Source organism: Hemitrygon akajei, chromosome 18 (assembly GCF_048418815.1).
Source record: "Hemitrygon akajei chromosome 18, sHemAka1.3, whole genome shotgun sequence".
Taxonomy (NCBI): domain Eukaryota; kingdom Metazoa; phylum Chordata; class Chondrichthyes; order Myliobatiformes; family Dasyatidae; genus Hemitrygon; species Hemitrygon akajei.
The window spans coordinates 25,050,485-25,065,292 of NC_133141.1; the positions used below are offsets into that span (position 1 = coordinate 25,050,485).

The window sequence follows — 14,808 nt, forward strand, 5'->3', positions numbered from 1 at the left end:
CCCCCCCCCCCCCATCAAACCTCATGGCCATTTTCTGTCTTTAAGACGTTCCCTTACACTACAGACTGAGAGTGTTCATTTATGTGTAACTGCATAGAGGTTGGTGTGTGTGTTTTGTGAGTGTTTGTGCATGAGAGTTGGTTTCAGGGTGTTGGCATGCATGCTAGTGTGTGTGTGTGTGTGTGTGTGTGTATGTTTGCTGGTGTGTTTGTGTGTATATTTGCTGTGTGCGTGGTGTGTGTGTGTGTGTGTGTGTGTGTGTGTGTGTGTGTGTGTGTGTGTGTGTGTGTGTGTGTGTGTGTGTGTGTGTGTGTGTGTGTGTGTGTGTGTGTGTGTGTGTGTGTGTGTGTGTGCGTGCGCGCGGTGGTCTGTGTTAAAGTGTGTGTGCTGTGTTGAAAGTTTTGGTGTATGTCATTGACTAATACAGTAAGAGAACAGGCCCTTTGGCCCAACTTGTCCATGCCAACCTTAGCTCATTCCATTTGCCCATATTTGGCCCAAATCCTTAACCTTTCCTACTCTGTATTGATCCAGATGTCTTTTGAATGTTGTTATTGTACCTCCCTGAACTATTTCCTCTGAGAGCTTGTTCCATATACTGACCAACCTTCGGGTTAAAAGTTGCCTCTGAGTTCCCTTTGAAAAGCTTCTCCTCTCACCTTCACCATATGCCCTCTTGTTTTTAGTTCCGCTGCCCTGGTAAAAGACTCTTAAGTGTTTACCTTATCTATAACCTTCAGGAGTTTAGACACTTCTGTAAGGTCACCCCTCAGTGTGTGCATGTGCACGTGTGCATTAGTGTTGAGGCTGTCGGTGTGTAATTGTGCTGCGTGTTGGCATGTGTGTATTTTTGTCAGGGTGCTGGTGTGTGTGTTGGGAATGTTGCTGTGCATGTGTATTTTTGTTTGGGCATTAGTGTGTGTACTTGTGTTGGATTTATTGACAAACAAATGGAAGGATGAAGTGAAGGAAGCCATTCAGCCTTTTGCTCTTGTGTTAGATCTTTGAAGGAACTCCCAATTCGTCCACAATCCTACGCCATAGAAACCTCCCTTCTCAATGTACATGCAGCTCCATTTCGTAAAATGCTTCCTCCTCTGTTCCAGGACACAGTAACCTATTGGGACTAAAAGCACTTTCCTAATCTATATATATTTTTAAGTAACAGGAAGCCCACACAGCAATTTATAGTCCCAAATGATGACTATCAAATCCCAGGGACATAGACTGAGCAGAATTTGAATTAGTTTGAGTTTGATAGAGTGCTGTGTTCCTCAGGGATTAGTGGAACAGTTCTGAGGCAAGGTCTCGACCTGAAATGTAGACAGTTCCTCTCCACCCACAGATGCTGCTCGACCCACTGTGTTCCTCCCACAGGTTACGCGTTGCTCCAAATTCCAGCATCTGCAGTCTCTTGTGTCTCCAGTGCATCATTTCTGTTGGAAAATCTCCAGAGCACTTGTAGTTGATCATGAACGCAAGAGATTCTGCAGATGCTGGAAATCTTGAGCGACACACACAAAATGCTGGAGGAGCTCAGCAGGTCAGGGAGTATCAATGAAGGGGAATGAAGAATCGACTTTTCACGCCAAGACTCTTTGTCAGGACTGGAAAGGATGGGGTCAGAAGCCAGAATCGGAAGGAGGGGGAGGGGAGGAGTAACAGCCTGAGACCAGGTGAAGGGGGGGGGGGGGGGGGAATGATGTGAGAAGCTGGGAGGTGATAGGTGGAAGAGGGAAAAGGCTGAAAAAGTTGGAATTTGATAGGAGAGGACAGTGGACCCAATAATAAAGGGAAGATAGAGGTGAACCAGAGGGAGGAGATGGGCAGGCTCAGAGAAGTGAAGGGGAGAGAGGGTAACCAGAATAGGGAATGGGGAAAAAAAAGGGAAAGAGGGGAGGGAGAGAAATTACCAGAAGTTAGGTGAATCGATGTTCATGCCATCAGGTCGAAGGTTACCCAGGTGCTCCCCCAACCTGAGTTTGGCTTCGTCGTTGCAGTACAGGAGGTTGTGGACAGACGTCAGTATGCGAGTGGGAAGTCAAATTGAAATAGGTAACCACTGGGAGATCCTGCACTGCATTGATTTGGAAGATCTATCCCAATGGGTTTTATCTGGCTTGAGAAGGGTATTATAACTGGATGTACAATCTCAGTGATCCTCTTCTCCCTAACCATGAACATGCTGGTTAAGGCAGCTGAAGGGGAGTGTAGAGGCCCTCTGACCAAGACAGATGTGTGGGAACCCCCAGTCAGAGTCTTCATGTGACCATCATGGTGGCAACTACATCAGTCCCAGGCAGTAGATAGATCGTCCAGGGGCTAGAGAATCACAATCAGAATCAGGTTTAGTATCACCAGCATACGTCATGAAATTTGTTAACTTTGCAGCTGCAGTGCAATGCAATACATGATACATATAGAAATAAACTGAATTACAGTAAATATATATATTCAAATTAAAATATTTAAATATATATTTAAACTTAAATAGTTAAATTAAAATAAGTAATGAGAAAATAAGAAATAAAAAAGTAATTAGGTAATATTCGTGGGTTCAATGTCCATTTAGGAATCATATGGCAGAGGGGAGGAAGCTGTTCCTGAATCGCTGAGTGTGGGCCTTCAGTGTACCTGCTTCCTGATGGTAACAGTGAGAAAGGGGCATGCCCTGGGTGGTGGGGTCCTTAATAAGGGACACTGCCTTTTGAGGCACCACTCCTTGAAGATGTCAATAACAGCATAGGTATTTGTATTGTCCAGGTGATCTAAGGCTGCGTGGAGAGCCAATGAGATCGCGCCTGCTATAGTTCTACTGTGGCGATGGGCAAATTGCAGAGGGTCCAGGTCCTTCTTGAGACAGGAGTTGATTCTAGCCATGAAAAACCTCTCAAAAGCATTTCATCACCATAGATGTGAGTGCTACAGGATGATAGTCGTTAAGGCAGCTCACACTACTCTTCTTGGGTACTGGTATAATTGTTGCCCTTTTGAAGCAGGTGGGAACTTCTGACCATAGCAGACAGAGATTGAGAATGTCTTTGAATACACCTACCAGATGGTTGGCGTTGGTTTTCAGAGCCTTACCAGGTACAGGGCCCTGCTGCCTTGCGAGGGTTCACCCTCTTGAAAGACAGCCTGGCCTCGGCCTCCGAGACAGAGGTGACAGGGTCACTTGGTGCAACAGTAGTTTAAGTCTCCCTTTCAAAGTGAGCATGAAAGGCATTGAGCTCGTCTGGTAGTGAAGCGGTGTTGCCATTCATGACGTTGGGTTTCGCTTTGTAGGAAGTAATGGTCTGCAAACCCTGCCAGAGTTGACATGCATCCGATGTTGCCTCCAGCCTCGCTCTGAATTGTTTCTCAGCTCTTAAATTAGCCCTCCACTTCTGGGGCACCAAATTAAAGGCAACTCGAAGTGGCAGCTCCGATGGAAACTATCAGATATTCCCATTTCAGCCTGCTACGGCTGAGAACTACATAAGAACATAGGAAATAGGAGCAGGAGTCGGCCATCTGGCCTGTTGAGCCTGCTCCGCATTCAATAAAATCATGGCCGATCTGGCCCTGGACTCATCTCCACCTACCTGCCTTTTCCCCATAACCCTTAATTTCCCTACTATGCAAAAATCTATCCAACTTTGTCTTAAATATATTTACTGAGGTAGCCTCCACTGCTTCATTGGGCAGAGAATTCCACTAGCAGTGGAAACAACTTTCTTGCCTCTATCATATACAGTCTATCCCTTTCATAATTTTATGTTTCTGTAAGACTACAACTGCATCTCAGGTGTGTACAGTTAGTAATGACGTTTCAATGCGATTAAACAATCTTTCGCTGCTCAAAGCTGACAGAAATAGATTGGACTGTGGCCGGCGAACTGTCCTCTTAAGACATTGGCGGAAACAAGGTTATCATGCTGGGCAAATGGTGTGTTTAAAAAAAAATATTCGACTCCCAAAACTGACTATCTTGCTGGCAAACGTTTGTCGTTTTATTGATGACCTTAGAGCTATGGTGCTGAATCAGAGGAACATTAGGAACGTGTGCGCCCTTTATTTCAAGGAATCCTGGTTAACCCCTTCCTGCCATTGTCAGTCAGGTTGTAGATAATCTGAGTGATGTGATCAACAGGCATGAAACAACACACCCTGATGCCTTCACCATCATTTTAAACAGCAGCTTGAAAAAGTTACTTGAGATAAAAAGGCTCAGCACGTGGGCAAGCATGAGCATTAAGCCTGAGGAATCAGATTTCTGGTGCTAAAGAAAGGCAGACTCATGGACAAGTTCCGTTTCTCCTTAGATGATATTGCTATCCCATACATCTCTGAGAAACCAGTCAAGAGCCTGGGGAAAGTCTTTCACTGCGGCTGCCATCCGGAAACTATCAAGGAGTTAGAAGTCTGGCTCACCAGTGTGGACAATCAGGCCTACCTGGCAAGTTCAAGGCCTGGATCTACCATCATGGCATCGTCCCCTGAATCCTTTGGCCCGTGCTGGTGTATGAGGTACTCATCTCAGCAGTTGAGGTGCTTGAAAGAAAGATCAATGGCTGCCTTCAAGGATGGCTGGGCCTCACACGTAGCCTGAGCAATAAACTGCAGCTTCCTTTCAGTAGTCTGAACAAGGAATTCTTCATTTTCCGTACAAAAAAATTGCTGCTGTACAGAGATTCCAGCGACCCCCATGGTCTCATCGGCAGGCATTAAGGTCCTTGAAGAAGTTTGGGCAACTGTCAAGGAAGTGCGGATCACCAGGATGGTAGGAATGGGGCAGCAGGGTGCTTGGACAAGATGGGAGGGTGTGCTGAAGTAGAAGCTCTCCTGGTCCGACATCTGACAGGCAGAACCCCAGTGCATCAAATTCATGATCCAGGCTGTGTATGATGTCCTGCCTAGTCCAGCGAATCTTTTTGCTTGGGGCAAAAGTAAGGCACCATCGTGTCCTCTCTGCCCTGGCAGAGGGACCCTGGAGCGTTCCTCAGCAGCTGCCCAAAAGCCCTTGGAGAAGGCTACTTCTGCTGCAACCATGACCAGGTGCTGAAGGCAGTGGCAGAAAGCATCTCCTCAGTCATTAACAACAGTCGGCACCTTCACAAACCCAGAAAGCCCATAGGTTTTGTTAAAGCTAGAGACCAACCACAGCCTCAGCCCAGTTCATCAGCAGGCTTACTCACCACAGCGCCTGACTGACAACTGAAAATCGATCTGGACAAGCAATTAAAATTCCTGGACTTCATTGCATTGTTATTCCTGAGGCCTGACATGGTCATTCTGTCAGAAGCCTCAAAATCATGGTAGAACTGACAGTTCCTCGGGAAGACCGGATCAAGGAAGCATTTGAACATAAGAAAGGCAAATACCAGGAACTGGTAGAGCATTACCAGAGACAGGGATGGAGGACACAATGTGAGGTGGGGTGTAGGTGTTTTTCTGGCTACTCACTGTGCAGAACCATGTGTGTGACCCATGGACCAGTACTGCTGGGACACAAGCCCGGGCCTGATCAACCCTGGCTGGGCTGCCTGGTCAAGAGTGTCTGACGTTGAAAGGCCCGAAGCACCCAGTGACCCCATGTTTCTTCACTGATGATGTGTCCCAGCACATCCTCAGATATATCTCAGCATCATTATCGGTGACAGGTTGTAAAAGACTGTGTTTCTATCTTATCCACTTCAAACAATGAACCTTTTCACTGGAGACAGATTGTTGATAAGGAGGGAATGAGTGAGATCACGAAGGAGTCTGACTGAGTCCTAGTTCAATTATATAACCATATAACCATATAACAATCACAGCACGGAAACAGGCCATTCCGGCCCTCCTAGTCCGTGCCGAACTCTTAATCTCACCTAGTCCCACCTACTCGCACTCAGCCCATAACCCTCCACTCCTTTCCTGTCCATATACCTATCCAATTTTACCTTAAATGACACAACTGAACTGGCCTCTACTACTTCTACAGGAAGCTCATTCCACACAGCTATCACTCTCTGAGTAAAGAAATACCCCCTCGTGTTTCCCTTAAACTTTTGCCCCCTAACTCTCAAATCATGCCCTCTCGTTTGAATCTCCCCTACTCTCAATGGAAACAGCCTATTCACGTCAACTCTATCTATCCCTCTCAACATTTTAAATACCTCGATCAAATCCCCCCTCAACCTTCTACGCTCCAATGAATAGAGACCTAACTTGTTCAACCTTTCTCTGTAACTTAAGTGCTGAAACCCAGGTAACATCCTAGTAATTCCGGAACATTTGATAGTTGGAGAAACAGCGTCAGGGAGAGGCGATTTTTGACAGTTGACAAGGAAATTCTACGTAACTTTGTTTTTTCATATACTGGAAGGCTCAACGAGAGACCATTGGAACCTAGTAGCACCCTGTTAATGCTCACAATCACTCAGTGTGGTGTGAAATCAGGTCTTCTGTAAGACTCTCAGATAACATCAGGCACTGAGTGTACCATTCAATCTGGATACTGCGACTTCTTATTTGGAATAGCACTTCCATGAGATACAAAACATGGAAAAGGCTATCCCATTCAACAGAATTTCAAAGTTCAGCGTAAATTTATTATCAAAGTACATATATGTTATCATATGCTACTTTGATATTTGTTTTTTGCAGGCATTCACAGGGAAAAAGAAATACAAAAGAATTTTATGGAAAACTATACAAAGACTGACAAACAACCAATGTGCAAAAGAAGACAAACTGTGCAAATAAAAGTAATACTGAGAACATGAGTTGTAAAGAGTCCTTGAAAGTGAGTGTGTAGGTCGCAGAATCAGTTCAGAGCCTGAAGTTGCTGGTGTGGGACCTAAGGCTCCTGTACCTCCTGCCTGGTGGTAGTAGTGAAAAGAGAGCGTGGTGTGAATGGTGGGGGCCCTTGATGATAGACGCTGCTTTCTTGTGTCAGCGTGCCTTGTAATTGTGCTCAGTGGTGGGCTGGGCATTATCCATCACTTTCTGTGGACTTTTCCATTCCTGGGCATTGGTGTTTCCACACCGGGCCGTGATGCAACCAGTCAGGATACTCTCCACTGTGCATCTATAGAGATTTGTTAAAGTTTTTGGTGACATGACAAATCTTTGAAGCATCCTGAGACCTAATATTATTCATTGATTAGTTCTCTCTTCCCTCCTCTCTCCCATCATACTTCCCTCCACTCTCACAGACCACTCTCCCTCCTTCCTTCTCTCACCCTCTTCTCTACCACCCTCCCTCCCCTATTCTTTCCTGTTCCGTCATTCCTGCTTCCCCATTTCCACCTCCCTTCTTTACCCCTCTTCCACTCTCACTCCCCGCTTCCTTGCCTCACTGTCTCCTCCATCACTCCTCTTCCTCTCCACCACTCTCCCTCCCCCATTTTCCCCATTCCTTGCTTTCCACTATCCCTCCCTCCTTTCTTCTCTCTCCCCTCCCTGCTCCTTCTATTCCTCCCTTCCTTCACCCTCTCTTTTATCACTTTCCCTATCTCCTCCACTCTTTTTCTCTCTCATCTCTATTCCCTCTATTCCTCCCTTCCTACTCTCACTCCCTCCTTTTTCCCTCTTCCTCTCTCCTCCACCCTCTACTCTCTCTTCCTTATTCTCTCTTTTCCTTTTTCCACTTTCCCTCCCTCCCTCACATCACCCTCTCCTCTTCACGTTTTCTCCCCCCACCCTCTCTTCCCCAATCTTGCCTGTTCCCTCCATCTCCCCCTCCCCACACTCTCACCTTCCTTCCCACAGTTCCCTCCCTTTTCCCTGCTCTCCCACTCTTTCCTTTCCTCATTAACTCTCCCCATTGTCTGTGTTGCAGGTCTGTGCTTGAAGGACGATGGAAGCTCTCCCTCAGGCTGTGACCATCCCGGAGGGGAAGGTGCGAGATGAGCACAGTGGCTGGAGGCCGTGTGGCAGGAGATCACCGCAGTTGAGCACTGTTGGTCGCGGTAAGGAACCCCCAGCTCTGGAAGTGAGCTCCCTCGTTGTAGGTCCTCACCCATTACCCCTGCTGATCTATAGGCTGCTAAAAGCAGCTCACCAGTCCTTTGTCCTGGGCAACACTTCCAAGGTGTCTCCTGGTGTAGCCCATTTTCTCCCAGGGTTGAGGTCTTTAGAACGTCTGTTGGTGTTTCTGTAGCTCTGGGTTTTTACGGGATAGGATTACTAGTCCCATGCCCAACCCTTCTCTTTTCGCAGTCAGGCTTGGGACCGTCCAAGGCAGAGTTCCTCATTGTCGGGGCTGAGTGGAAAGTCAGCAGCCAGTGGTCGTACTTGGCATGGATCGCTCTTTTTACTGGGATTACCTTGGACCTGCAGAAGTTCTCTGGGAATAATGGAGAACCAAGCTGAAATGCTGAGGCTTATTGTGTAGAACTCCTCAGAGAGGATGTAAAGAGGCCATCAAATCCTCTATCCTGGAAGTCTGCCGAGCGGGAGATCGTGGAGTGAGTTGGGGACAGTTTCTTGTGGAGTTTATGCAGCAGTTTAAACAACGAACGGGGCCTGTTGGGACTTGCCTTCCAAGTGAGATATGTTGTTTGGTAACTTAGTAAGGGACATAAAAAGAAGCAAGGTATAAGCGGAGCAGCCATTGTTGGAGTGGGCCAGAGTTAGAGTGGGTGGCTGTAAGTAAGTTTCTAGTAAGTTTTTTTCCCTCTTTCTTAGTTTAATAGTACATAGCTAGTGCATTAAAAATAGATCCAAAGTTAGCAGTATGTTCCTTATGTGAGGTGTGGAAACTCTGGGACTCCTCCAGTCTTCCTGTTAACTATACCTGCACAAAGTGCATCAAGCTGCAGCTCCTTAGAGACCATGTTAAGGAACTCGAGCTGCAGCTCGATGACCTTCAGCCAAATGGGAGAATGAGGAGCTACAGGAAGGTTGCCACTGCTAAGCTGCAGGAGGCAGGTGGGTGGATGACTTTCAGGAGAGGGAAGAGAAATAGGCAGCCAGTGCAGAGCACTCCTGTGGTCATTTCCCTTTGGATACATTTGGGAGGGACGAGTTTCCAGGGGAAGCCACAGTGACTAGGTTTCTGGCGCTGCATCTGGCTTTGTGGTTCAGAAGAGAAGAGGGGAGAAGAGGAGTGCAGTAGTGATAGGGGATTTCATAGTTAGAGGAGCAGATGAGAGATTTTGTGAATGTGAAAGAGACACCCAGATGGTATGTTGCCTCCCAGGTACCAGGGTCAGGGATGTCTTGGATCAGGTCCGTGACATTCTAAAGGTGAACAGCTGGAAGTCAAGGTACATATTGGTACCAATGACATAGGTAGAAAAAGGGATGAGTCCTGAAGTGAGAATATAAGGAGTTAGGTAGAACTCCAGGGTAGGAATCTAATTAGGCACCAGGATGTGAACTGGAGTGATAGGCCTGTGGATGGGTCAGTTGGTATACAAGTAAATGCAGTTTGTAGTGAAACTGTGAGGAAGGCCAGGCAGATGATGGGGCAAAATTGAAGTGGGGGCCTGGGCTGAGGATATTCAGTGCTTGTACAAGAGGCCTGGCTGCAAGGTTGAAGTGCAACATGGGGGCAAAATCAAAAACACCTTCAGTCCTGTACCCTTTCCGATCTAATTCCTGGAACAGCCCGGAATAGGTTCAAGACCTCGGTGATCTGTTCATCATATTAGTGGGCACGGAGCATAGCATATATCGAAAGGGCAGAGGAGATGGGGTAACTCTGTTGGTTAAAATAATCAACTCCTTAGAAAGAGGTCACATAGGATCAGAAGGTGTAGGATCCTTGGGGGTAGAGTTAAGAAAATGCAGGGGTAAAAAGACCCTGATATGAGTTATCTACAGGCCTTTGAGCAGTAGCTTCGATGTGGGTACATATTACAATGGGAGATTTTTAAAAAAGACATGTAAAAAGGGCAATGTTATGCTAGGCATGGGGGATTTCAATATGCAGGTAGATTGGGAAAATCAAGTTGGTGCTGAATCCCAAGAGAAGGAATTTGTAGAATCTCTATGAGATGGCCTTTTAGTGCAGTTTGTATTTGAGCCTACTGGGGAAAAGGCAATTCTGGATTGAATGTTGTGTATTGAATCAGATTTAATTAAGGAGTTTAAGGTAAAGGAACACTTAGGAGGCAGTGATCATAATATGGTAGAATTCACCCTGCAGCTTGAGAGGAAGAACTTAAAGTCAGATGTATCAGCATTACAGTGGAGTAAATAGAATTACAGAGGTATGAGAGAGGAGCTAGCCAAAGATGGTTGGAAGGGGACATATCAGGGATGACATCAGAACAGCAATGGTTGGAGTTTCTGAGAGCAATTCGGAAGGTGCAGTATAGATACATTCCTGACAAATCTGTTGGAAATCTTTGAGGAAATAACAGGCAGGATAGACAAGGGAGAGTCAGTGGATGTTGTTTACTTGGATTTTCAAAAGGTGTTTGACAAGGTGCCGCACAAGAGACTACTTAACAAGATAAGAGTCCATGGTATTACAGGAAAGATACTAGCATGGATAGACATTTGGCTGACTGGCAGTAGATAAAGTGTGGGAATAAAGAGGGCCTTTTCTGGTTGGCTGCAAGTGTCTAGTGGTGTTCTGCAGGGGCTAGTGTTGGGACCACTTCTTTTCACATTATATATCAAAAGGAGGAAGTTCCCAAGGATGATCCCAGGAATGAAAGGGTTAACGTATGAGGAGTGTTTGATGGCTCTGGGCCTGTACTCGCTGAAATTTAGAAGAATGAGAGGGAACCTCATTGAAACCTATCCAATATTGAAAGGCCAAGATAAAGTGGATGTGGAGAGGATATTTCCTGTCATGGTGGAGGCTAGGGCTAGAGGGAACACTTCAGAATTAAGATGAGGAGGAATTCCTTTAGGCAGAGGTTGGTGAATCTGTGGAATTCATTACCACAGATGGCTATGGAGGTGAAGTCATTGGGTATATTTAAAGTGGAGATTGATACGTTCTTGATTAATCAGGGCATCAAAGGTTACAGGTAAAGGCAGGAAAATGGAGTTGAGGAGGGGTAATAAATCATGATGGAATAGTGAGCAGAATTGATGGGCCAAATAGCCTAGTTCTGCTCCTATGTTTTATGGTCTTATGGTTATTTTACCATTGTACAGTCATGTTCGATCACTACAGTATTGTGAGTGCATTACTCAGGCCTGGTCCTCATGCACTTTGAATGAGAGATTATGGTTTGAAAGTGCTCAAAGTGTGCACTTTGATTGTTGCTGCAAATGTTTCTGTTGTTTGCACCACTTTTTAAAGGAAAAAATCAAGCATTTTGTAAAATGGGCAACACACACAAAATGCAGGAGGAACTCAGCAGGGAGCATCTGTAGAGGGGACCCTCCATCGGTGCTGCCTGACCTGTTGAGTTCCTCGAGCATTTTGTGCGTGTTGCTCAAGATTTCCAGCATCTGCAGAATTTCTTGTGTTGCATATTTCACAAAATGGTCTGTGTTTGAAATAGCGGCAATCATTTGTTGCCTCATATTTGCTGGCAGGGCTTCATTCTGCCCGGTTACTTTGTGATCCTAGATGAAGGTTGTCTGGCTGAAATATTAGCCGTCCATTCCCTCCTGACCCGCTGAGTTCTTCCGACGTTTTCGTGTGTGTTGTTTTGTGTATTTCCTCGTGGTATTTTGTAAGCTGGAGTGATAGATGGGCACGTGCTCCCAGGGATTTATATGTTTTAATCTCAGCCAGCTCAGGAAGGTGCGTTCCCCTGCAGGTTGCCCTGCGCCAGTGCTGCACTCTTGCGGTCAGGGCTGCATTCATTTTTTCATTTTCAATCTTTTTTTATTGATTTTTATAAAAAATTATATGAATAGATACAAATCAGAGGAGAAGTTATATCAAATACATAATACAATAAACGTACAAACAAAGAAAAGGATATATACTGTCAAAATCATGTATAATATAATGTTAGGCTAGTATATATAAACTAGGGCTGCATTCATGTGTTCATCTTGCTTCTGCTGGTTGCTCGCCTTCTACACCAACCTACCCCAGCAGAGGCCCACAATGGCCCCACTGCTTAATCAGGTGGGGGGTGAAAGTCACTAAGCAGCCATTGCAGAGGGAGGCATGACCTTCCCTTCAATTCTTTGTGAGAGGAGTGCTTCCCAAATCTCTACTTGCAAGCAGCGGTCAGCTGTACTGGGCTCGTGCAGGCAGCCGCAAACGTGATGCTGGAGGAACTCAGTGACCCATCTGAGAAGTAGATATCCAAAAGGTTGACAGCGCCTTCCCCACCCCTCAACCCCGACTGATGCTACCTGGCCTGTCGAGTCCCTCCAGCAGATTGTGTCTTGCTCCAGATTCTGGCATCCGCGGAGTATCTTGCATCTCAGGGATGCTGATGAATTCACAGGTTAATGAGTGCACTTAATGGCACAAACTGTGCAAGGACACGTTTCCAAATTCCACACTCCCGTCTCGTGTCCAGCTGCATTTGAGACATCTGAGGCCTCTGTTCGACCTGGTAAACTATTTCAACTATTCATTATGGCTTCTGTGATGAACTGTTACCCAAGATCAGTTTTGAGTTCACTCTTATTGATTTAAATTTTTTCCATGTACTGTTGCTCACACACCTTTTGGCACCTGCTTTGAAGCCACCATTGCAATCCTTTACAATCTCTTGCTGGTGGATTGTTGAAAGGCACACTGCTACACATGGAGCGTTTATACCTTGACATGTTCTGATTATTCTGCCATGAAAAGAAAGTCGTGTCTCTTCAAGGCTGGAGTGTCAAGTGAACACAGGGTGAGGTCAGTTAGAAAATACTTGTTTTGCAAAGGAAGTAAGAAGACTTGGGTATAGAAATACACTTTTGCTCAGTGTCAAGGGCCTCTTGGTCCTCGATCACTGGGTAATGATCTGTGCTGACACGTAGAGACATACAGCACAGAAACAGGCCCTTCGGCCCCACTAGTCCATGCCAACCAAGATGTCCATCTAAGCTAGTCCCACTTGCCCGTGTTTGGTCCAAATCCCTCTAAACCTTTCCTATCTGCATCCCTATATCCATGTACCTTTTGAATGTCGTTAATGCGTGGCAGTTAGCGCAATCACTTTACACCACCAGTGACCATCAATTGGGGTTCAATTCCTGCCACTGTCTGTAATGAGTTTGTACGTTCTCCCCGTGACCACGTGGGGATCCAGTTTCCTCCCACATTCCAAAGGTATACAGATTAGGTTAGTGAGTTGTGAGCATGCTCTGCTGGTGCAGGAAACATGGTGACACTTGGAGACTAACCCCAGAACACCACAAACTATGATCCAACTGATGTATTTCACTGTATGTTTTGATGTACATTTGGCAAAGTAAAGCTAATCTTTATCTTTATGTACCTGCCTCAAACACTTTCTCTGGCAACTTGTTCCATATACGGATGCTGTCCAAGTTGCATGCCATCTTGGACAATGACTCCCATCCACTCCATAATGTACTGGTTAGGCACAGGAGTACATTCAGCCAGAGACTCATTCCACCGAGATGTAACACTGAGCGTCATAGGAAGTCATTCCTGCCTGTGGCCATCAAACTTTACAACTCCTTCCTTGGAGTGTCAGACACCCTGAGCCAATAGGCTGGTCCTGGACTTATTTTCACTTGGCATGATTAACTTATTATTATTTAATTATTTATGGTTTTATATTGCTATATTTCTTCACTGTTCTTGGTTGGTGCGGCTATAACGAAACCCAATTTCCCTCGGGATCAATAAAGTATGTCTGTTTGTCTGAATCACCATCTGGGTGAAGAAGTTGCCTCTCAGGTTCCTTTATATCTCTCCCCTCTCACCTTAAAGCTGTGCCCTCTAGTTCTTGATTCCTTAGCCTTGGGAAAAAGACTGTGCTTTCAAACTACCTTTGCCCCTCATGTTTTTATAGATATCTCTAAGGTCACTTCTACACTCCAAGGAATAAAGTCCAAGCCTGCCCAACCACTCCCTATTACCCAGTCACTGGCAACAATTAGTCAAGGTTTTTATCTGTAAGCAGTGAACCTCACACACAGGTTGCATTAAGTCTGGAGTTCTTAAAAGGACAGTGCTTAGCAGCTGCTGCGATGGCCTTGAATGAACTGGTGTTGAGAATGCTGTCATCTGGCAAAGGCTTGTGTATAAATTCTAGAACTCCCTCTCCAACACCACCTCTACAACATCCTTCTCAAGAGGCAATTAAAGATGGGCATTACATGCCATTTTTACTGGTGATGGTCACATCCAAACAAAACAAATGACAAACAAAACTCTTGGAGAATGTGCTGACAAATGTTGACATGAGGAGAGAAAACAGAAATTTCTTGTGGCCTCTCCAAAATGTACCGAGAAACCTCTCCCAAAGCTTGATCAGAAACCTGGTCTAATACTGTAGCTGTTATCGTAATGGAGTCTCTAACAATGAGCCAGGTTCTGGTCTGTTGCTCCAAGTTTCTCGCTGCTGTTGCGGACTCGCCTTCAATAGGCGAATGCACAAGAAGGTGGCATCCATTATTAAGGACCTCGCTGTCCAGGATGCCCTCTTGCCCTTATATCCGTTGGGGAAGTACAAGAGCCCAAGGACCCACACTCAACATGTTAGGGACAGCTTCTACCCCTCTGCCATCAGATGTCCGAATGAACCATGAACACTACCTCACTTTTTGCGCTACTTGGTTATTTATATATATATATATTTCTTATCGTTACTTCAGTAATATTTTATGTATTGCTGTCACAAAACAATGAATTTCATAACATTGGTCAGTGATAATCAAGCTGATTCTGATTCTCACTTGTGTGAAGCCCAAAATGGTTCCTTGCAGCACGTGTGCAGTCCAGTG

General features: G+C 45.6%; 1 protein-coding gene across 1 annotated transcript in view; it reads left to right on the top strand.

The window, feature by feature from the left end:
* gli1 (GLI family zinc finger 1) overlaps positions 1-14,808 on the top strand; it is a 298,522-nt gene that overhangs the window by 206,561 nt on the left and 77,153 nt on the right. Inside the window, exon 3 of the mRNA XM_073071122.1 lies at positions 7,808-7,937. Within this exon, the coding sequence (XP_072927223.1) occupies positions 7,826-7,937 (112 nt within the window). The 5' untranslated portion in view covers positions 7,808-7,825. The remainder of the gene's footprint in view (positions 1-7,807; positions 7,938-14,808) is intronic.